This window comes from Theropithecus gelada, chromosome 1 (assembly GCF_003255815.1).
Source record: "Theropithecus gelada isolate Dixy chromosome 1, Tgel_1.0, whole genome shotgun sequence".
Lineage (NCBI taxonomy): Eukaryota > Metazoa > Chordata > Mammalia > Primates > Cercopithecidae > Theropithecus > Theropithecus gelada.
Genome location: NC_037668.1, coordinates 192,187,486 through 192,210,173, shown reverse-complemented (window position 1 = coordinate 192,210,173; position 22,688 = coordinate 192,187,486). Strand labels below are relative to the sequence as shown.

Sequence of the window (22,688 nt, the reverse complement as noted above, 5' to 3'; positions counted from 1 at the left end):
CAGGTTCATGCCATTCTCTTGCCTCAGCCTCCTGTGTAGCTGGGACTACAGGTGCCCACCACCATGCCCGGCTAATTTTTTGTGTTTTTTAGTAGAGATGGGGTTTCACCATGTTAGCCAGGATGGTTTCAATCTCCTGACCTCATGATCCATCCGCCTCGGCCTCCCAGAATGCTGAGATTACAGGCATGAGCCATCGTGCCTGGCCAATTTTTGTATTTTTTTAGTAGAGACGGGGTTTCGCCATGTTGGCCAGGCTGGTCTCAAAATCCTGACCTCAGGTGATCCACCTGCCTCGGCCTCCCAAAGTGCTGGGATTACAGGTGTGTGCCACCACGCCCAGCCAATGAATTGGTTCTTTAAGAACAAATCTCTTGGCCAGACGCAGTGGCTCATACATGTAGTCTTAGTACTTTGGGAGGCTGAAGCAAGAAGGATGACTTGATTCTAGGAGTCCAAGACCAGCTTGGGCAACAAGACCCTTTCTCTTTAAAGAAAAAAAAAAAATGGAAGAGGAAAAAAAATTACAGAATAAGTCTCTCATATATTAAAAATTGACATTTTTCGGCCAGGCGCAGTGGCTCACACCTATAATCTCAGCACTCTGGGAGGCCGAGGCGGGCAGATCCTGAGGTCAGGAATTAGAGACCAGCCTGGCCAACCATGGCCAACATGGTGAAACCTCGTCTCTACTAAAAGTACAAAAATTAGGCCGGGCACTGTGGCTCATGCCTGTAATCCCAGTACTTTGGGAGGCTGAAGTGGGTGGATCACCTGAGATCAGGAGTTCAAGACCAGCCTGACCAACATGGTGAAACCCCATCTCTACTGAAAGTACAAAAAAAAATTTAGCCAGGCGTGGTGGCAGGCACCTGTAGTCCCAAATACTTAGGAGGCCGAGATAGGAGAATCGCTTGAACCCAGGAAGTGGAGGTTGCAATGAGCCAAGATCATGCCATTGCACTCCAGCCTGGGAGACAGAGTGAGACAACAATTCAAAAAAAAAAAAGCCAGGTGCAGTGGCAGGAACCTGTAATCCCAGCTACTCGAGAGGCCGAGGCAGGAGAATCACTTGAATCCAGAAGGCGGAGTTTGCAGTGAGCCCAGATTGTACCACTGCACTCCAACCTAGGTGACAGAGCAAGACTCTCTCTCAAAAAGAAATTCTTTTTAATAAATAAAAATGGACATTTCTGGCCAGGGGCAGTGGCTCACACCTGTAATCCCAGCACTTTGGGAGGCCAAGGTGGGCAGATCACGAGGTCAGGAGTTCAAGACCAGTCTGGCCAACATGGCAAAACCCTGTCTCTACTAAAAATACAAAAATTAGCAGGGTGTGGTGGTGGCAGATGCCTGTAATCACAGCTACTTGGGAGGCTGAGGCAGGAGAATCACTTCAACCCGGGAGGCGGAGGTCGCAGCGAGCCAAGATTGTGCCATTGCACTCCAGCCTGGGCGACAAGAGCAAGACTCTGTCTCAAAAAAAAATGACATTTCTAAACATTAATATTTACTCGATTTATACAGTCTATGAAATTATAAAACTACAGTTTAATTTGGAAATGCAATTAGGAATTACTTGGATAGGAAATGATACACAAAATTCATTCATCTAGTAACAGAATTGGAAATTCAATTCCACAAGTATAAACTTAACACCTACAATATATAATGGTGTTTAAAGCCTATTATGTGCAAGTCTTTTTAGGGACTCAAAGATAAGTGGGAAATTATCTCTGTCATTGTAGGAACTTTGTTCTTTAGTCATTCAATGATAAACTGAAGTAACAGCTTCTACTAGTCAGTTATACCTTGGGTTTGTTTTTGTTTTTTAATAATCTGTCTTCTCTCTCTCTCTCTCTCTTTGAAAGGGTGCCAAAGAGTTTTTAGTACCATCCAGGGAACCTGGAAAGTTTTATTCTCTCCCTCAGAGTCCTCAACAGTTTAAGCAACTTTTGATGGTTGGCGGTTTAGACAGGTGAGCTTTTTTTAATGGTAGCAGTTGTCATAGAAGGAAAAGAGAAAAACAAAGGGAAAAAAGGAAACACAAAATCCTCTCTGTTCTCAAGAGAAGGATAGAAAATTTTTGAGAGTTTGGAGAATACTTATAAAATACCCTCATAATTCGTAATAATCCTTTATTAAAGGTTTATTGGGTAGCTACCACATACAAAGCTCTGTGCTAGTAGATGTGAGAGGGGATTTAAACAACAACAACAAAAAGAATAGGTTCTGCTCTCAAGGTGTTAAGGCTAGTAAGCCAGAATAGGATAATGAATAAAACCAACTGTGATATAAATCAAATGTAAATGTATTGAGATTTGCAAATTAGGTATTAGGAGCTTTAAAATTATATTGTTTGAGGAAATTTAGAAAACTTTGTGAGCTAGACCTTTGAGGACAGAGCTACATTTCAGCAGTTGAAGATGAGAGTTGGAATGGCATAGCACAGAAAGTCTCATGTGTATCCATGGTACAGTAAGTATTTCACTTTGGTCAAAGCAAAAGAGTATATATGAAGAAGCATGGACTAAAAAAAATGTTTTAATAAAAAGAACTGGCATGGACTGATTTGCATGCCAGTCTAATGTATGAACATCCAGAGATGCCAGTGTTTATTTTGAAAACAATATATAGAACAACTTCTCATAGGTCAGCTGTATATCTAATTCTATTAAAGTGTCATAAAAAATAAAAGTATTTCTTACTTTTTTTTTTTTTTTTTTGAGACAGAGTCTTGCTCTGTCACCCAAGCTGGAGCGCAATGGCGTGATCTTGGCTCACTGCAACCTCTGCCTCCCAGGTTGAAGTGATTCTCCTGCCTTCGCCTCCCGAGTATCTAAGATTACAGGTGCACACCACCGCGCCCGGCTAATTTTTGTATTTTTAGTAGAGACAGCATTTCACCATGTTGGCCAGGCTGGTTGTGAATGCCTGACATTGCAGTCTGCCCGCCTCGGCCTCCCAAAGTGCTGGGATTACAGGCATGAGCCACCATGGCCGGCCCTTCTTACATTTTTTAAGTATCATTGTTTTATAACTTGCATTGCCTTAAACTTTTGGGAAAAAGTGTATATGTCTTCCTAGAATCATGACTCAATTAATGCTATTTCTTAATTGTAGATATTTTCAGGTTGCCCGATGTTATCGAGATGAAGGTTCAAGACCAGACAGACAGCCTGAATTTACTCAGGTACAAAGTTATATTCACTTGTTTCTTAAAAGTCAGGCTTACTATTTTGAAAATAGTTTTTTTTGTTGTTTTGTTTGTTTGTTTGTTTGTTTGTTTGTTTTGAGACAGAGTCTTGCTCTGTCACCTAGGCTGGAGTGCAGTTGCGTAATCTCAGCCCACTGCAAGCTCTGCCTCCTGGGTTCACACCATCCTCCTGCCTCAGCCTCCTGAGTAGCTGGGATTACAGGCGCACACCGCCATGCCTGGCTAATTTTTTATATTTTTAGTAGAGACGGGGTTTCACCATATTCACCAGGATGGTGTCTATCTCCTGACCTTGTGATCCACCCTCCTTAGCCTCCCAAAGTGCTGGAATTACAGGCGTGAGCCACCTTTCCCAGCCTAAAATAGTATTTTCAAGACCAGTGCAGTATTAATACTTTACTTCTCATTACATTTTATCCATCAGATAGTTAATTAAACTCACCTGCAGTTGAGAAACTATTCAGTTTTTTTATCCATTGCATGTGTCCTTTTTAAAATTTTTTTTCTTTCCTTGGATAGCACAGGGGCCACACTGTCATTCCAATTTTAGTATATGTGCTGCCAAAGCGAGCATATGTCCTTTTCATAAAGAATGTGGTCAGCAACTAAGGAATGCCAGAAATTCCTAAAGTGTTCTAATGTTCATGATAAAGTCCTTAAGTCATGTTCTAGTGTTCATGATAAAATCCTTAAAACAAATCTCTTATATATTAAGAACGAATAATTTTATATATTGATATTTTAATCTAATATGTGGACTTACCAAAGCTGTTATGATTGGCTTTCTGTATAATAGCATTTTATTTTATTTTATTTTATTTTATTTTATTTTATTTTATTTTATTTTATTTTTTTTGAGACAGAGTCTTGCTCTGTCTCCCAGGCTGGAGTGCAGTGGCACAATCTTGGCTCACTTCAGCCTCTACCTTCCGGGTTCAAGCAATTCAACTGCCTCAGCCTCCCAAGTAGCTGGGACTACAGGTGTGTGCCACCATGTCCGGCTAATTTTTTGTGTTTTTATTAGAGACAGGGTTTCACCATGTTGGCCAGGATGGTCTCGATCTCCTGACCTCGTGATCCACCTGCCTCGGCCTCCCAAAGTGCTGGGTTTACAGGCGTGAGCCACCATACCTGGCCAATAGCATTTTAATCATGTGTTGAAGTGAAAAAATTATGAGCTTTGGAGTTGGACAGACCTGGGATCAGATGTAGCTTTGCTGCTTACTAATTGCACATACGCAAATAAGTAACTTAGTTCTCTGAGCCTTCAGCCATGCAATAGTTGTGAGAACTAAACAAGTTAATGTATGTAAGGCCATTAGCACAGTATCTGACATAAAAGAGATGTACAATAATATTTATACTCTCTGCATGTATTATTTATGTGCAAAATTCTATAGTAACTTGAAAGCAGAAAAATACATAAACGTGTATATACTGTGGCTAAATTAGTTTCCATATGTTACTTTGGTTTCAGATTGACATAGAGATGTCTTTTGTAGACCAGACTGGGATCCAGAGTTTAATTGAGGGTTTGCTCCAATATTCCTGGCCCAATGACAAAGATCCTGTGGTTGTTCCTTTTCCCACTGTGACTTTTACTGAGGCGCTGGCCACCTATGGAACTGATAAACCCGACACTCGCTTTGGAATGAAGGTACTTATCTTCACTTTTCTAGGACTCTGTCCCCAAATAATCCTGCAGTCTTTTTAAACCACTTTGAAATTGACAAGTGTTACACACTGTTAGAGGATATTTTTGTGACCTTGTTACCTTTGTTGTTACAGAGCTAGAGCAAGAGAGAATAATAGCATGTTAGCAATACAGTGCTTTCTATCTATCATGTTCCAAGATCCATTTCCAAGAGCAACATTCTTGCTATAAAGTTTTTATTACTTGCAAGTTACTGATTATATGGATATGAATGGTAACTTGAAAGAAAAAATAACTATTCTTTCCTTTTCCGTTTTTTTTTAAAGCCAAGGAGTTACTAAGTTTCCTTGGTCCATAAAAATCTCAAACATATGACAATGTTTATTCAAATTATTAATATCTGTAAGTATTTAAGGCAGGGGTAGAATTTATATAGAACAGTTTCATTACCAGACCTCTACTTGTTTGCTCTTAAAGAGCAATATCCCTTGATCCCCATAATGCCGGTGACATTTCTATATCTCAGTTCTCAGTGCACGTTCTTTAGAAATTGAGTCCTGCCTGGTCTGTGAATAGTCAGTGCTCAATTCTTAGAATGAAAAAAATACAATACACAAAAAGTCATAACTACCAACTTATAGCTGCCAACTCAACTACTTCTTGTTCCTTCGTTTGTAATATGGAATAGTGGTTCTTTTTTTATTTTTTTTGAGATGGAGTCTCGCGCTGTTGCCCAGGCTGGAGTGCAGTGGTGAGATCTTGGCTCACTGCAACTTCCACCTCCTGGGTTCAAGTGATTCTCCTGCCTCAGCCTCCCAAGTAGCTGGGACTACAGGTGCGTACCACCACACTGGCTAATTTTTGTATTTTGAGTAGAGATGGGGTTTTGCCATGTTGGCCAGACTGACCTCCTGACCTCAGGTGATCTGCCCACCTCAGCCTCCCAAAGTGCTGAGATTATAGCGTGAGCCTCTGCACCAAGCCTGGAATCTTAATCTGGTTCTTAAATCAGACTGCTTGGGTTAAATTCTGACTCTGCCACTTACTAGCTATGCCATCTTGGGCAAGTTCCTTATTTCTGTGTCTTGGTTTCATCTATGAAATAGGGATAATAAAGAGTGCTAACCTCATAGTTTTATGCAGATTAAATAAATGAGTATATGTAAAACACTGGTCATATTGCTTAACCCATGGTAAACACTCTTTGAATGTAGTCTATAAATGTTAAATTATCAAGATCTATTCTCTTCTTTAAAATCTTGTTTGTAAAAGGTTTTCAGATAAAAATTACTTCATATTTAGTATCTCTTTTTGTTACCCATTTTCCAGATTATAGATATCAGTGATGTGTTCAGAAACACAGAGATTGGATTTCTTCAAGATGCACTTAGTAAGCCCCATGGAACTGTGAAAGCCATATGTATCCCTGAAGGAGCAGTAAGTGAAGTTCTGTGTTTCTCTAGAATGTATGCTTTGGAAGTTACTTTGCTCAATACTGTCATATTTAAACTTCAGAAAGAACAATTCTTTTTAAATAAAAATAGGTATTTTTGCTGGGCGTGGTGATTCACGCCTGTAATCCTAGCACTTTGGGAGGCCGAGGTGGGTGGATCACTTGAGGTCAGGAGTTCAAGACCAGCCTGGCCAACATGGTGAAACCCCATCTCTACTAAAAAATTAGTCAGGCGTGGTGGCAGGTGCCTGTAATCCTAGCTACTTGGGAGGCTGAGGCAGGAGAATTGCTTGAACCTGGGAATCGGAGGTTGCAGTGAGCTGAGATCACACCATTGCACTCCAGCCTGGGCAACAAGAGCAAAACTCTGGGAAAAAAAAAAAATTGGTATTTTTATATAGAGTCAAAAAGCGTTTCTAAAACTATAAGTAGAGAACAATAAAATCTTATGAATGTGAGTTTACATTCCAGATCCCAGGGTGTTTTTCTTCCCCCCTCCCCCGCCTTAAACGGTGCTATCAGCCAGGCATAGTAGCTCATGCCTATAATGCCAACACTGTGGGAGGCCAAGGCAGGAGAATTGCTTAAGCTCAGGAGTTCAAGACCAGCCTGGGGTGTTGGGGTCCATGCCGGGGGTGGTGGAGAATGAAAGAACACACAAAAGACAAAGACACACAGAGAACATGGCGGCCACACTCAGAGCCTCCGCCTCACTTTATTTATACCCCATAAACCCCACGTCAGCAGAAAGAATGCAATGCAAAACAAACTTTCTTTTCCCAGATGTAACCTTCTACTCAGTTCCTTGTTTCTATGCTCTTCCTTATCTGCCCGCCTTCTTGGCGCCTACGGGAGTTCATTAAAAGTTCAATTGGAGATACTGTCCTTGAGCCCTATCTATTCTCAGCATACTGTTTTCAAAGGCCCCTGTACTGGGGAACATAGACCTCGTCTCTACAAAAATTACCTGGCATGGTGGCTCACACCTGTAGTCCCAGCTATTCGGGAGGCTGAGGTTGAAGGATCACTTGAGGCAAACAGTTCAAGGCTGCAGTGAGCCATGATTGTGCCACTGAATTCTAACCTGGATAACAGAGCAAGACCCTGTCTCAAAAATAAGTAATAGGCCGGGCGTGGTGGCTCACGCCTGTAATCCCAGCACTTTGGGAGGCCGAGACGGGTGGATCACGAGGTCGGGAGATCGAGACCACCCTGGCTAACATGGTGAAACCCCGCTCTAGTAGAAATACCAAAAATAGCTGGGGGCAGTGGCGGGCACCTGTAGTCCCAGCTATTCGGGAGGCTGAGGCAGGAGAATGGCGTGAACCCAGAGGCGGAGCTTGCAGTGAGTGGAGATTGCGCCACTGCACTCCAGCCTGGGCGACAGAGAGAGACTCTGTCTCAAAAAAAAAAATTAAAATAAGTAATAAACGATGCTATGTAGTACTCCTGTACTTCATTGTGGATACTGTGTGAGCATAAAATAATACGTAGTATTCTGTCTGCAGCCTCAGTTGTCTGTCTATCTCTTAGCCCTGTATCAGTGCCAGCATGGCCATTCCATGTTGATTCTTTTTTTTTTTTTTTTTTTGGAGACAGAGCCTCGCTCTGTTGCCCAGGCTGGAGTGCAGTGGCCGGATCTCAGCTCACTGCAAGCTCCGCCTCCCGGGTTCACGCCATTCTCCTGCCTCAGCCTCCCGAGTAGCTGGGACTACAGGCGCCCGCCACCTCGCCCGGCTAGTTTTTTGTATTTTTTAGTAGAGACGGGGTTTCACCGTGTTAACCAGGATGGTCTCGAACTCCTGACCTCATGATCCGCCCGTCTCGGCCTCCCAAAGTGCTGGGATTACAGGCTTGAGCCACCGCGCCCGGCTCCATGTTGATTCTTGATCGTCTGAGAGTTCTCATCTCAATTGCATTAATAACAGGGAAATAAAAGGAGATGGAGCTAAAAAAGCAAAAAGGAAGGGGAAGAGGGGGTAGAAGGGAGAGAGAGAATGGTTGGGCTGAGCAAGCATTGACTAAAGCAATGGTACACACCTCTTTTCTGTAGGTAGTACATCTGCTTTAAAAGTAATTTCATAAGAAGCATTCCAGTTATATTTTAAATAAGATTGTGATTTTGAAAGTCTATACTCATTTGGATACGTAAGCAGTATATTCAGAACGGAGTAAGAACTCAGTCTCATTACTTTCTTTTTTTTTTTTTTTAGACGGAGTCTTGCTCTGTCGCCCAGGCTGGAGTGCAGCGCTGCGATCTTGGCTCACTGCAACCTCCGCCTCCCGGGTTCAAGCGATTCTCCTGCCTTAGCCTCCTGAATAGCTGGGACTACAGGCACATGCCACCACGCCTGGCTAAGTTTTCTTTGTATTTTTAGTAGAGATGGAGTTTCACCATGTTAGCCAGGACGGTCTCGAACTCCTGACCTGAGGTAATCCACCCGTCTCAGACTCCCAAAGTGCTGGGATTACAGGTGTGAGCCACCATGCCTGGCCTCTCATTACTTTTTATTTACTTCACATATCCAGTAAAATGTAATTTATTGTCATGCTGGGCACGGTGGCCCACGCCTGTAATCCCAGCACTTTGGGAGGCCAAGGCAAAACCCTGTCTCTACTAAAAATAAAAAAATTAGCTGGGCATTGTGGTGGGTGCCTGTAATCTCAGCTACCTGGGAGGCTGAGGCAGTAGAATCACTTGAGCCCAGTAGGCAGAGGTTGCAGTGAGCACGAGATCACACCACTGCACTCTAGCCTGGGTGACAGAGCAAGACTCTGTCTCAAAAAAAAAAGAGTAATTTATTGTGCATACTATAGTCCAGGCATAAGAAATATGTTCAGGTAAGCTCAGTATATTTTGCCTATTATTATGTATACCATTTCAAGTTTGTCTGTTCTTTCTCAAGTACGTATAAGAACTGCAGGAGTGTGGATCATGTTTTCATCTTCTTATACCTCCCATACCTAGTTAAATGCCGCATGAATATAGTTAATGATGCATGGCTTATGGTAGAAATAAGACGATTAAAATATGATTTCACAAATCACATGGTTTATTGCCATACAAAGAAAATATTTTCTTAGGTTCACAATACTTAAAAGAGAGAGAATAAGAGCCAGGCGCGGTGGCTCACGCCTGTAATCCTAGCACTTTGGGAAGCCGAGACAGGTGGATCACGAGGTCAGGAGATCAAGAGCAGCCTGGCCAATATGATGAAACCCCGTCTGTACTAAAAATATAAAAACAGCCAGGTGTGGTGGCGGGCACCTGTAGTCCCAGCTACTCGGGATGCTGAGGCAGGAGAATCGCTTGACCCCTGGAGGCAGAGGTTGCAGTGATCCGAGATCACGCCACTGCACTCCAGCCTGGCGACAGAGTGAGACTCCGTCTCAAAAAAAAAAAAAAAGAGAGAGAATAACATGAACAATCCTCACAGGGAAAACAGTAGCTGAGGGGCATTAATCACATAGCGAGTGAGTTCCAAAATTATTAAAGTCCACTTGCTCTATTAGGATGGAAGTAGTCCTCTGGGGAAAGTAAAGTCTAATTAAAGTTTGAGGTATACTCTTATATGAGCAATTCTTGGGAGAAGCTGGTTTGACCACCACAGTATAGACTACGCCTAAGGTCCCTCGATGCTAGAGGGCAGTGCCAGTGTGGGTGGGTGAGGCTTCAGAGATTAGCTCCAAGGCTAACGGTGTCACCCATCTCTTGGCTGTAGGAGAAGCAGTTGACAGAGTATATCCCGTCACAGCATGTGCTATCAAAGTGTCTGTGGAACTCTTAAGTTTATATGTATTTTTGAAGTCCAGTAGTTGAGGTCAGTAATTCACACATGGGTATTATGATAAGGTTTGAGGTAACATTCCTGGGGGGAAGAGGGAGTTGACTCCAAGTTCTCACATAGGGGATCTGATAAGACATCATGCTCTCGAAGGGAGGGGGAATACACCCCAAAACATCAAACTGTGTAAGTGTTTGGATCGCTTCCAAGTTATGTAACATGATAACCATAATGTCTCATTTGAAAGACATTGAGATAATTTCAAAAAAGATAGAATTTTAAGAAACCTCAAATAATCAAATTCTGAATCCTTTTATTGATCTGAAAGTTTTCTTTCACAATTCAGTTGTAGACATTCATGTTGAACATTTATCCTGCATATTAGATATAAAGGGTCTTCTGTGGAATACATTCACAGCTATTTGCAATAAGAGCTGCACGCCCAGGGCAGTGGCTCACACCTGTAATCCCAGCACTTTGGGAGGCCAAGGCGGGCAGATCACATGACATCAGGAGTTCAAGACCAGCCTGGTCAACATGGTGAAACCCCATCTCTACTAAAAATACAAAAATTAGCTGGGCGTGGTGGTGGGCACCTGTAATCCCAGCTACTTGGGAGGCTGAGGCAGAAGAATCGCTTGAACCTGGGAGGTGAAGTTTTCGGTGAGCCGAGATCACGCCACTGTACTCCAGCCTGGGTGACAGAGCTAGACTCTATCACAAAAAAAAAAAAAAAAAAAAAAAAGTTGCATAACTGGAAAAAATAAGCACTGTAACAAGCTTTAAAAATGTGTCATTTGGTAGCAGAAATTGATTTTTTTTTTTTTTTTTTTTTGAGGCAGAATCTCACTTTGTTACCCAGGCTGGAGTGCAGTGGCACAGTCTCGGCTCACTGCAGCCTCTGCCTCCTGCATTCAAGTGGTTCTCCTGCCTCAACCTCCCAAGTAGCTGAGATTACAGGCATCTGCCACCACACCCAACTAATTTTGGTATTTTTAGTAGAGACGGGGTTTCACCATGTTGGTCAGGCTGGTTTTGAACTCCCAACTTTCAAGCAATCCACCCATCTTGGCCTCCCAAAGTGCTGGGATTACAGGCATGAGCCACCGTGCCCAGCCCAGACATTGAATTTTTATTAAATCTTACTATTGTAATAGGAAGACACAAAATGTATTTGTCATTTGATCGCATAACTATGTTTATGAAGCTAAGTGTCATAATGACAAGTTTACTTTGATTTTTCTTTCATCAGAAATACTTAAAAAGGAAAGACATTGAATCCATCAGAAAATTTGCAGCTGACCATTTTAATCAGGTAAGGAGTTAATTAGAGCGGTTTTTTTCCTCATAGAGATTCAATATTTTTAACTATTGTTAACTAAACTATCATTATCATTAGTTTTGAGCATCTTGTTATTTCAGATCATTCTTCTGCCTTTATTTATTTTTTATTTTATTTATATATTTATTTTGGAGATGTGGTCTTATTCTGTTGCCCAGGCTGGAGTGCAGTGGTGCCATAATAGCTCACTGCTGCCTTGATTTCTTAGGCTCAAGCAGTGCTCCTGCCTCTCTCTCAAGCAGCTAGGACTACAGGCTCAGGCCACCATGCTGCCCTGTTGCACCCCTAGTACCAGCTACTTAGGAGGCTGAGGTGGGAGAATCACCTGAGCCTGGTGTTTGAGGCTACAGTGAGCTAAGATTGTGCCACTGCACTCTAACCTGGGCATCAGAGCAAGATTCCATCTTGGAAAAAAAAAAATTGGCCAGGCGCAGTGGCTCATGCCTGTAATCCCAGCACTTTGGGAGGCCGAAGCAGACAGATCAGAAGGTCAGGAGATCGAGACCATCCTGGCTAACACGGTGAAACCCCATCTCTACCAAAAATACAAAACAATTAGCCAGGCATGGTGGCAGGGGCCTATAGTCCCAGCTACTTAGGAGGCTGAGGCAGGAGAATGGCGTGAACCCGGAAGGCAGAGTTTACAGTGAGCTGAGATTGGGCCACTGCACTCCAGCCTGGGCAACAGAGCGAGACTCTGTCTCAAAAAAAAAAAAAAAAAAAAAAGCAAAAAATTAGCCAGGTGTGGTGGTGCACACTTGTAATCCCAGCTACTTTGAGAAGCTGATGCAGGAGAATCGCTTGAACACAGGAGGTGGAGGTTGCAGTGAGCTGAGGTCACACCACTGTACTCCAGCCTGGGCCACAGTCTCTAAATAAATAAATAAATATTAGCTGGGCATAGTAGCACATGTCTGTCTGTAGTCCCAGCTACTTGGGAGACTGAGGCAGGAGACTCACAAGCCCAGGAGTTCAAGGTTGCAGTGAGCTATGATCATGCCACTGCATTCTAGCCTGGGTGACAGAGTGAGACCCTGTCTCTTAAAAAAAAAAAAAAAAAAGGATCCGGCCATGCATGGGAGCACATACCTGTAATCCCAGCACTTTGGGAGCCCAAAGTGGGAGTATCACTGGAGCCCAGAAGTCTGAGACCAGCCTGGGCAACATAGTGAGACCTCATCTCTACAAAAAACAGAAAAAAAATTAGCTGGGCGTGGTGGCACACACCTATCATCCCAACTACTTGAGAGGCTGAGGTGGGAGGATTTGAGCCCATCACTTGAGCCCAGGAGATGGAGGCTGCAGTAAGCTGTGTTCATTCCACTGCACTCCAGCCTGGGTGACACAGTGAGACCCTGTCTCAAAAAAAAAGGAAAGAATCTTAGGTATGATAACAGGAATAAAATGAAACCATATGGGAGTAATTAAATAAAGTATGATATAATCAAAGGAATTAATATTAAAGTTCCTTTTTAAAATCTTGTTTTCTAAGACTTAATAGAGGAAAAATGCTCTTATAATGATATGTAAGAAAAGGAGGCTATAGAATTATATTTATACTGATTATAACCATGTAAAAACATTATATTTGTATGTTGAAAATGGACTACCTACCTCTACCACCATTTCCCAAGCCTCATACTTCAAGCACAAAGAACAATAAGTAGATTTTTATATAAGAAAAAAAGATTGGGATAGTGGTTTCCAAAATGGGTTGAGACAAAATCAGAAAAGTCAGGGCAATATAACAAGCTTTTCATAAAGTTAAACAAATTTAAAGAACTATCCTTTATCTCTCTGTTGGTGGTGAGGGGAGCGGGGGGATGAAATATGCCGTTTCTTTATAAAATTAAAAATTGGCAACCCTTTATCTTCCAATTTTTATTTTATTAGTGTATAAAATCTGCATCTAAGAACCACAGGACCAGGAAATAAGCCTGAAGGTTAACTTTGGCAGCCTTCAGTTGATGGGACTATTATTACATTTTCTTCTTTCATTGTTCTCTTTCTTCTTTTTCCTTCCTAATTTCCTGAACTTTTATGTAAGAAATGGGTACTACTACTACTATTTTTATTAATGTTTTAACTTGATTTGGCTTCTGATTGCTTTTAGAAGATCTTACGTGTTTTTAGCAACATATGGCATAGACATGGTTCAAAAAATAAAGAAGCATTAATGATGAAATGCAATAATCATTTGCTCTAGCCTGCCACATCCATCCTAGTATTCTGCCAGAGTATCTCTGTTTTTGGAAATATCTCTACATACTTTCTTCTTTTTACTTAATTCATTTAAACCTTGTTAACTTCCTGTGATGAGAGATAAGGCTCACATAAACAGACTTCACCTAGTTACTCTGTACCTTCTGCTCAGCTGTCTTTCTGAACCTTTTCTTCATTCTTTTGAGTTGAAGTAACTCATCCTGGATCCCAGGTTTTCCTCTTTCTTTTTTGTGTTGGAGTATGTAGTCAAGTAACTTCCTAAGAAAGCATGTGAGAGATCAACTTACTGAGTTCTTACAAAATGTCTTTATGTTTAAAACCTCACACTTGATTAATAATAATTTGGCTTAGTACAAAATTTTGAATTGACAGCCATATCATCTTAGAAGAGTGCTGTCCAATACAACTTTCTGTAATGATGGAAACGTTTTATGTCTGCATTGTTCAGTATAGTTGTTGCTAGCCAATGTAGCTAGTGAGCACTTGAAATAGGATAGTACAACTAAAGGGCTGAACTTTTTACTTTATTTCATTTTAATTAATTTAAATGTACACAGCCACAGTGCATCACTAGACAGCACAGCTTTAGAACATTTAAGGCATTGCTTTACTCTCTTCTCCCATGTATTGCTACTGATGAGAAGTCTGATGCTCTGATGCTTGTGTGAATTTACTCTATTATAGCAGACCTGATTTTTTCTCTTTGGAAGATTTTGCCTTCTGATTCTTTATGTTCTGAAATTTCAGAGTTCGTTTGCCTTTTGATCATTTTTCATTCAATGTGTTATACACTTGAAGAGCCCTTTCAGTATGAAGGTTTATGTCTTTTTATGTGTAGAAAATTCTTTTATTATGTGTAGAAAATTCTTTTATTATCTATTTTGACCTCATCATTTTTTCTAGCCTCTTTTTGGAATTTCTACTAGTTGTATGTTGAACCAATTTAACCTCTTTTCTTTGGCATGTCATTTTTCACCATTTTCTTTGTCTTGTTCTATTTTCCTGGAGATTTCTTCAACTCTTCTGTTGAATTCCCCCCCCCCCCCCAGGAGCTTTTTTCACTGCATCTTATTCTGGTTTTATTCATAAAATATCTTTTTGAGTACCTTTGAGGATTCAAGTTCTCTTTTGGTCCCTAACTTATGTTTTCTCTGGGACTAATTTTTTGGGTTTATCTTGGTCTTTTTTTTTTTTTTAATGCTGCAGAGTTTCTTCAATGTGCAGTGATTGTTGGTTATCTGTACATATTCAAGAATGGGGCATTTTAAAAGCTGGTTGGGGCCATGTGCAGTGACTCACGCCTGTAATCCCAGCACTTTGGGAGGCCAAGGCAGGCAGATCGCTTGAAGTCAGGAGTTTGAGACCAGCCTAGCCAACATAGTGAAACCCCGTCTCTACTAAAAATGCAAAAATTAGCCGCACATGGTGGCACACATCTGTAATCCCAGCAACTAGGGAGGCTGAGGCAGGAGAATTGCTTGAACCTGGGAGGCAGACTGCAGTGAGCCAAGATCAGGCCACTGCGCTCCAGCATGGGTGACAGAGCGAGACTCCATCTCAAAAAGAATAAAAAGCTGGTTGGAAGCGCGAGATCCTTACAGAGACTTTGTAAATGGTTAGGTTTAGTTTAGCATGAGCAGCAAGGCCGCTGTCTGTTATCCTAGGCACTCAAGGCTTAAGAGTCCTGAGCCTCTCCAGAATTCTGCAGGGTAAAATCAGTTCGCTGAGGCCGCCTCCAATGTTCTTTATGCGAGACCTTCCTGCACCTTGCTTCTTTAATCATTCCTACTCAGTTCACTTGCAATCTGCCAAAAATTCACAGAAATCCATCATGTGCTATTACTCTCCATTCTTCATCCCCTCCCCCTTTTTTTCATTATGTTGAAATGACTTTTTTTTTTTTTTTTTTTGAGTCTCACTCTGTCACCCAGGCTGGAGTGCAATGGCCCAATCTCAGCTCACTGCAGCCTCTACCTTCCAGGCTCAAGTGATTCTCATGCCTCAGCCTCCTGAGTAGATAGGATTACAGACGCATACAACTGGCACAGCTAATTTTTCTATTTTTAGTAGAGACAGGGTTTCACCATGTTGGCCAAGCTGGTGTTGAACTCCTGGCCTCAAGTGATCCACCCACCTCAGCCTCCCAAAGTGCTGAGATTGCAGGCATCAGCCACTGTGCACTTTATAAAATTCCCTTAGTATCATTTTGAATGGGTTCAGGGAGATAATCTCTTTTAAATTCTCTTCTATTGGGAACCAGAAATCTTTGTACTATAAGAAGATAAATTAATCCCACTGTTTAAAGAAAAAAAAAAAACACAAATATGTCTTTTTCTTTTACACAGGAAATCTTACCTGTATTCCTTAACGCCAATAGAAACTGGAATTCTCCAGTTGCTAGCTTCATAATGGAATCGCAAAGATTGGAATTAATAAGACTAATGGACACCCAAGAGGAAGATGTGGTCCTACTAACTGCTGGAGAGCACAATAAAGCAGTAAGAAAAATTACTTCCAACCATCAGTGCTGTTGATGCTGAACAATGCCTTACTCTCCTATGTATATAGTATATGTTTGAACTATAGACTGTTAATTCATAAAATGAAGCTGCTCTGCATAAATCTTTTTTTTTTTTTTTTTTTAAGACACAGAGGTTTGCTCTGTTGTCCAGGCTGGAGTGCAGTGGTGGGATCTTGGCTTACCGCAACCTCCATCTCCCGGGTTCTAGAGATTCTCCTGCTTCAGCCTCCTAAGTAGCTGGGATTACAGGTGCACACTGCCACACCTAATTTTTTGTATTTTGGTAGAGATGGGGTTTCACTGTGTTGCCCAGACTGGTCTCGAACTCCTCAGCTTAGGCAATCCACCCGCCTTAGCCTCCCAAAGTGCTAGGATTACAGGCGTGAGCCACCGCGCCCAGCCTGCATAAATCTTATAGTACTTTATAATGCGCTGTATAAAAACTAAGGGTTGCCTGGGCATGGTGGCTCACACCTATGATCCCAGCACTTTGGGAGACCGAGGTGGGCTGATCACCTGAAGTCAGGAGGTCGAGACCAGCCTGGTCAACGTGGTGAAACCTCATCTCTACTAAAAATACAAAAATTAGCCAGGCATGGTGGTGGGCTAATTTTTGTATTTTGTAGTCCCAGCTACTCGGGAGACTGAGGCAGGAGAATGACCTGAACCTGGGAGGCGGAGGTTGCAGTGAGCCGAGATCGTGCCACTGCACTCCAGCCTGGCCGACAGAGCCAGACTCTGTCTCAAAAAAAAAAAAAAAAACTAAGGATTTTTTTCATTAGCTGCCAGCCTCCATTGGCATTACTTTATTAAATAGATTAGACCTGACTCTAATTAGAAAAGCCACTTAGATTAAGGGGTAGTGAAATTAGTCATATAATCATGAAAAAATATTTTCAGAGTCAAGATTTCACAAATGAAGAAAATTAGGAGTCTCAAACTTTTGTACATAATACATTCCTAAATTGTGGAAGGACAGATCAGACCACTGGAGAGCTGGTGGGCTGGCAGACACCCCGGACCAACTTGGTCAAAGTGGGCCCCTTTTTCCTCAAGAACAGCAGCTGTAGGTGGTGAGTGCTATCATGCACTGGCTGAGTCATGAGTCTTCAGGGGATATGGAAGACTGAATTAGCTTTAGGAATCTTTGTAAAATATAGAAAAGTATAGCACAAAGTCAAACGTGAATATTAAAAAAGTACTGTAAAGATCAAGCATGATATAAATTTATTTTTTCACTTTAGTATATAGTTTTTTCCAAATGATAGTGTGTCTAACTAGTACTTCATCAAGTTCTTTCTTCTAATCTATATTTTCATTTATCATTGTTTCTTGCAAAGAAAAAGTTTCAGAGTTCATCTTCAAAGCTAAATGTAATCCCCGTCTCCCCTTCCCCTACAATAGTAAAATGAAGAAAGCTATTTATTTCCAAATTTTATTATGAATGCATTTCTTAAAAAAGAACATGAGATTTTGTTCTAAACTGATTTGATTATTAAACATTCTCTTGGTATGAACTAAACAAGCTGGTGTTTCATTCTCAGAAAGTTATAGGTCTGATTCCTACAAGGCTCTCCTTGAAAGAGAGCTAGAAACCAGACTTTTGAGGAATAACATTAACGTTCTGAAAATGTCACAATGAGGGTCCCTTATGTAGACATAAATGTAAGATAGAATGGGCTGCAAGATAACACCCTATCATGTCTCTAGGCATATGTCACTGTTCTAACCAGCTGTCCTTTCTCAGGGAAGTCCTGCACCGCATAGGTAGCACTTATTAAGCACTTAGTATTTGCCAAGCCCTGTTCTAAGCACTTCGTATATATTAACTCATTTAATCCTCATGCCAACCCTATGAAAGAAGTTCTGATACTGTTGCTATTTTAAAAATAAGAAAAGTGAAGCACAGAGCTTAAAATTTTGCTTACAGTCACATAGCTAGGAAGTGGAGGAGCCGGATTTCTAACCCATGAATACAGTGGCACAATCTAGGCTCACTGCAACCTCCGCCTCCTCCCAGGTTCAAGCGATTTTCCTGCCTCAGCCTCCCGAGTAGCTGGCATTACAGGTGCACGCCACCACGCCTGGCTAATTTTTGTATTTTTAGTAGAGACGGGGTTTCACCATGTTGATCAGGCTGATCTCGAACTCCTGACCTTGTGATCCGCCCACCTCGGCCTCCCAAAGTGCTGGGACTACAGGTGTCAGCCACTGCACCCAGCCACACTCTTAAATGGACCTCTAATCCGCATTACCTGTAGTGATAGCCAGCCTTCACTGAACATTAACAGTGTGCCAGACACTTACCAACTCCTTCAAGAGAAGTGAGGAATAATCAGAACGACTACCACTCACATACTTTGTCAGGTCCTGCACCTTATGTACATTATCTCACTTAAGCTTCACAGCAGTCATTTGGAGTTGATATTTTTATCCCCATTTTACAATGAAAAAGGGTACAGAGAAGTTCGTAATCAGCCACACTGAGATTCAGACCCAGGTCTATGAAGTGCTGTTCCCTGTGCTCTTAATCACCGAGTTATTCGGTACTCACCCAATTAGTTGCGTCTGATGATTGTTCTCAACCTTGTTGCAATCAGACTCATCCTCAGATCATTGTGTCCTGAGAGGCAAAGGGCATCCTGTTAATTGGCTAATCCTTTCCTAGAGAATGGCCTGGCTTCAGAATCCAGGCTGTGTCTTTTCCTGCCTGCTCTGTAAAGAAGTTAACTCAATGTTTATGTCTTCTGTTTGCAGTGCTCTTTGTTGGGAAAATTACGACTGGAATGTGCTGACCTTCTAGAAACAAGAGGAATGGTGCTCCGTGACCCCACTCTGTTCTCTTTTCTTTGGGTGGTAGATTTCCCACTCTTCCTCCCCAAGGAGGAAAATCCCAGAGAGCTGGAATCGGCCCACCACCCATTTACTGCTCCCCACCCCAGTGACATACACCTCCTGTACACTGAGCCCAAAAAGGTATATCTATACTTCCAAATTAAAAGGAAATGTGTATATAAAGGCAAAGATCTTCAGTCTTCAAGGTCTGATGAAAGATAGGACCTAGTTTTGGAAGCCCCAGAAGAAATTGTGGAGTTGAGTTAGTAGTTAATACATTGTCTTTAAGAATCTACAGGGTCTTTAACCTGTACAACAAAAAACCAGACATTTTCTCTAACATAAAGTCTCTGTGAATCTTCTAGGCCCGTAGCCAACACTATGACTTGGTTTTAAATGGCAATGAAATAGGAGGTGGTTCGATTCGAATTCACAATGCAGAGCTACAGCGTTATATCCTGGCAACTTTACTAAAGGTAACAAACATCATCTGCTGTCCTGGGCTTCTTTTTTTACCAGAATATTTTTCAGTTTTGAATTGTTGTTGTTGTTTGCTTGTTTGTTTTTGTTTTTGAGACATTCTGTCACCCAGGCAGGTGTCCACTGGTGCATTCATAGCTCACTGCAATCTCAATCTCCTGCGCTTAAGCCATCCTCCCACCTCAGCCTCCCAAGTAGCTGTGACTACAGGCACATGCCACCATGCCTGGCTGATTTTTTTAATTTTTTGAAGAGGTAAGTTTTCCCTATGTTGCTCACACTGCTCTCAAACTCCTGCCCTCAAGCAGTCCTCCTAGCTCGGCCTCCCAAAGTGCTGGGATTATAGGCATGAACCACTGCATCTGACTTAAATCGGCCTATTTTATTAAACATTTGTTATGAATGGAGGATTCACAAGATACAAAAAGCATCAGCTCTCTCTACCGTAAATGTAGGACTTGGAAAAGTAAATAATATTAAAAGTAAGTAATAATATTAAATGCTTAAATAGTATCTGGCACATAGCACTATTAAACAGCACTATTTAAGTACTAATTAATAGTGCATATTAAATACCCTTATTATAATAGAACACATAAATATCCTTCTTCTGCTCACTCTAAAGATGAGATTTACTGAGGCAATTTACTTAACTTGCCAAAGCGACTGTACAAAAGTAAGCAGAGTCAGGATTTGAATCCAGGCGGGGTGGCTCTTAAGCCCATGCTCCTAACCACTACCCTGCTTTAAAAAAACCATGCAGCTTAAAAAAAATAAAAATCAAATCAAATGAAAACCATGCAGTCTGAAGTAACTAAAAATGTTGATAATGTTAGAGAAAGAGACGTTTGAAAAGATTTTATATCACTTAATTAGATACTACTTTAGCTATATTTAAGGCAGGGATATATTTTAGTGATAATGGAGTAATCAGGATTTTTAAAAGAAAAAGAAGAGTCTGTACAGGGGAAGACCTAAGAATTTGAAGTTTGTTGGTGATGCTGTAGAAGGCTTGGGTAGGTTTCAGAAAGGGAAAGGTCTGAGAGAGTCTGGTCCTGAAAGATCATTTTGTGGGATTAACTGACAAGTGTGAGGTAGGATAGAACTTCACATGTAAGAGCAGGATTGGGGAACTCAGACCATGAGATGACTCCTTTAGCTTTAAGCCTTCAGTGTCCTTAAAGTTGATGTGCATTGTGAAATCTGTTACTTTTTTTTTTTTTTTTTTTTTGAGACAGAGTCTTGCTCTGTCGCCCAGGCTGGAGTGCAGTGGCGCAATCTTGGCTCACTGCAACCTCCGCCTCCTGGGTTCAAGCGATTCTTCTGCTTCAGCCTCCTGAGTAGCTGAGATTACAGGTGCACACTACCGTGCCCGGCTATTTTGTATTTTTAGTAGAGACGGGGTTTCACTATGTTGGCCAGGCTGGTCTCGAACTCCTGACCTCAAGAGATCCACCCGCCTTGGCCTCCCAAAGTGCTGGGATTACAGGTGTGAGCCACCTCACCCAGCCGAAATCTGTTAACTTTTCTCCTGCCAAGTCAAAGCCTCCAATCACCCGTTGGGTTTTGTGTGTGTGTTTGTTTTTAAAAAGATGGAGTCTCACTCTGTCACCCAGGCTAGAGTGCAATGGCATGATCATAACTCAGTGCAGCCTCAAACTCCTGGGATCAAGCGTTCCTCCTGCCCAGCCCAGCTTCCAGTCAGCAGTTTTCAGCCTATCTTTTTCATTCCTCTCATTGTCAAACTTTTCAAGAGTCAGTAAGATTGCTTTTTTTTTTTTGAGACGGTCTCACTTTGTCACCCAGACTGGAGTGCAGTGGCATGATCTTGATTCACTGCAACCTCCGCCTCCCAGGTTCAAGTGATTCTCCTGCCTTAGCCTCCCGAGTGGCTGGGACTACAAGCACACACCATCATGCCCAGCCTTTTTTTTTTTTTTTTTTTTGGTATTTTTAGTAGAGACAGGGTTTTGCATGTTGGCCAGGCTAGTCTTGAACCCCCAATCTCAGGTGATCTGCCTGTATCGGCCTCCCAAAGTGCTGAGATTGCAGGTGTGAGCCACTGCACCTGGCCTAGAATACATTACTTCTGTTGCTTCCCTAAACAGTGGTTCTCAACCCTGCTGCGCCTTACAATCAAATCACCTGGAAAGCATTAAAAAAAACCACTGGTGCCTTGGCTACACATCAGACCAACTGAATAAAAAAGTTCTAAGCATGAGGCTTTGGCCTCTGTTTGTTTGAAGCTTCCCACTTGATCCTGATTTGTAGCCTGGTTGGAGAACCATTTCCAAACACACTTTCAACATTTCTACACATACTGCCCCACAAAAGTTACTCACAAAATCACCAAATCCAGTGTCCTGTTCTTGGCCCTTAAGCTCTCCTTCCTCCCAGCAGCATTTCACAATGTTGCCCACTTAGTAATGCTCTCTTCCCTTGGTCTCTGTGACAGGAGAGTTTCCTGCTTTTCATCTCCACGTCCTCGTTTGGTCTCACTCTGTTCGCATTGTGAATACAGTAAAAGCTGCATTTACTGAACACCAGGCATTTTTGTACATGTTATAATCATCTATGACTTGTCTTTTTCCCTTGCTAACCTGTAAATCACTTAAGGTAATTTTTTTCTTTACACTTTTCCAGTAAGTTTTTATTACTGGTTAAGTCAGGTTTAGGTGTTTTAAAACTCAACTTTGTTTCCCCTTTATCATCTAAGCCTAGATGGTGGCACTTAGTGGACCTTCAAAATATATTTACACTGAATTATCTTCTGACTTTCAGGAGGATGTGAAAATGCTCTCCCATCTGCTCCAGGCTTTAGATTATGGGGCACCCCCTCATGGAGGAATTGCCTTAGGTAAACAACTTTTCCTCTTATAAGCTAAACTGAATTCCATTGCACTGTCTCAAATTCAGGTTCTCAGTTTGTGTTGGTAGAGGTGGAGGGATGAGTCCAAGAGTTCTATGAGAATGTAAGTTTCTGTTGAAAGTTCAGTAATATATTTTTAAAATATATCTTAACAGTTATAAAGATATAATTTAAGTGATAATTTGCATTTGAAAGATCATTAATAGCTTAAAACTGCAGATCTTAAGTCAATATTGTTCAAATCCCATGGCCTCACAGACGCACTCATTCGAGTCTGGAAAGCACTGCTCCATAATGTTCAGCTTGTAT

General features: G+C 41.7%; 1 protein-coding gene across 2 annotated transcripts in view; it reads left to right on the top strand.

Moving 5' to 3' along the window:
• Positions 1-22,688, top strand: part of DARS2 (aspartyl-tRNA synthetase 2, mitochondrial) — a 34,523-nt gene that overhangs the window by 10,334 nt on the left and 1,501 nt on the right. For both annotated transcript variants that reach the window (XM_025404099.1, XM_025404091.1), the window contains exons 8-16: positions 1,872-1,978; positions 3,124-3,193; positions 4,695-4,874; positions 6,201-6,308; positions 11,362-11,424; positions 16,020-16,172; positions 18,953-19,171; positions 19,396-19,506; positions 22,292-22,367. In XM_025404099.1, coding sequence (XP_025259884.1) covers positions 1,872-1,978; positions 3,124-3,193; positions 4,695-4,874; positions 6,201-6,308; positions 11,362-11,424; positions 16,020-16,172; positions 18,953-19,171; positions 19,396-19,506; positions 22,292-22,367 — 1,087 coding nt within the window. The remainder of the gene's footprint in view (positions 1-1,871; positions 1,979-3,123; positions 3,194-4,694; positions 4,875-6,200; positions 6,309-11,361; positions 11,425-16,019; positions 16,173-18,952; positions 19,172-19,395; positions 19,507-22,291; positions 22,368-22,688) is intronic.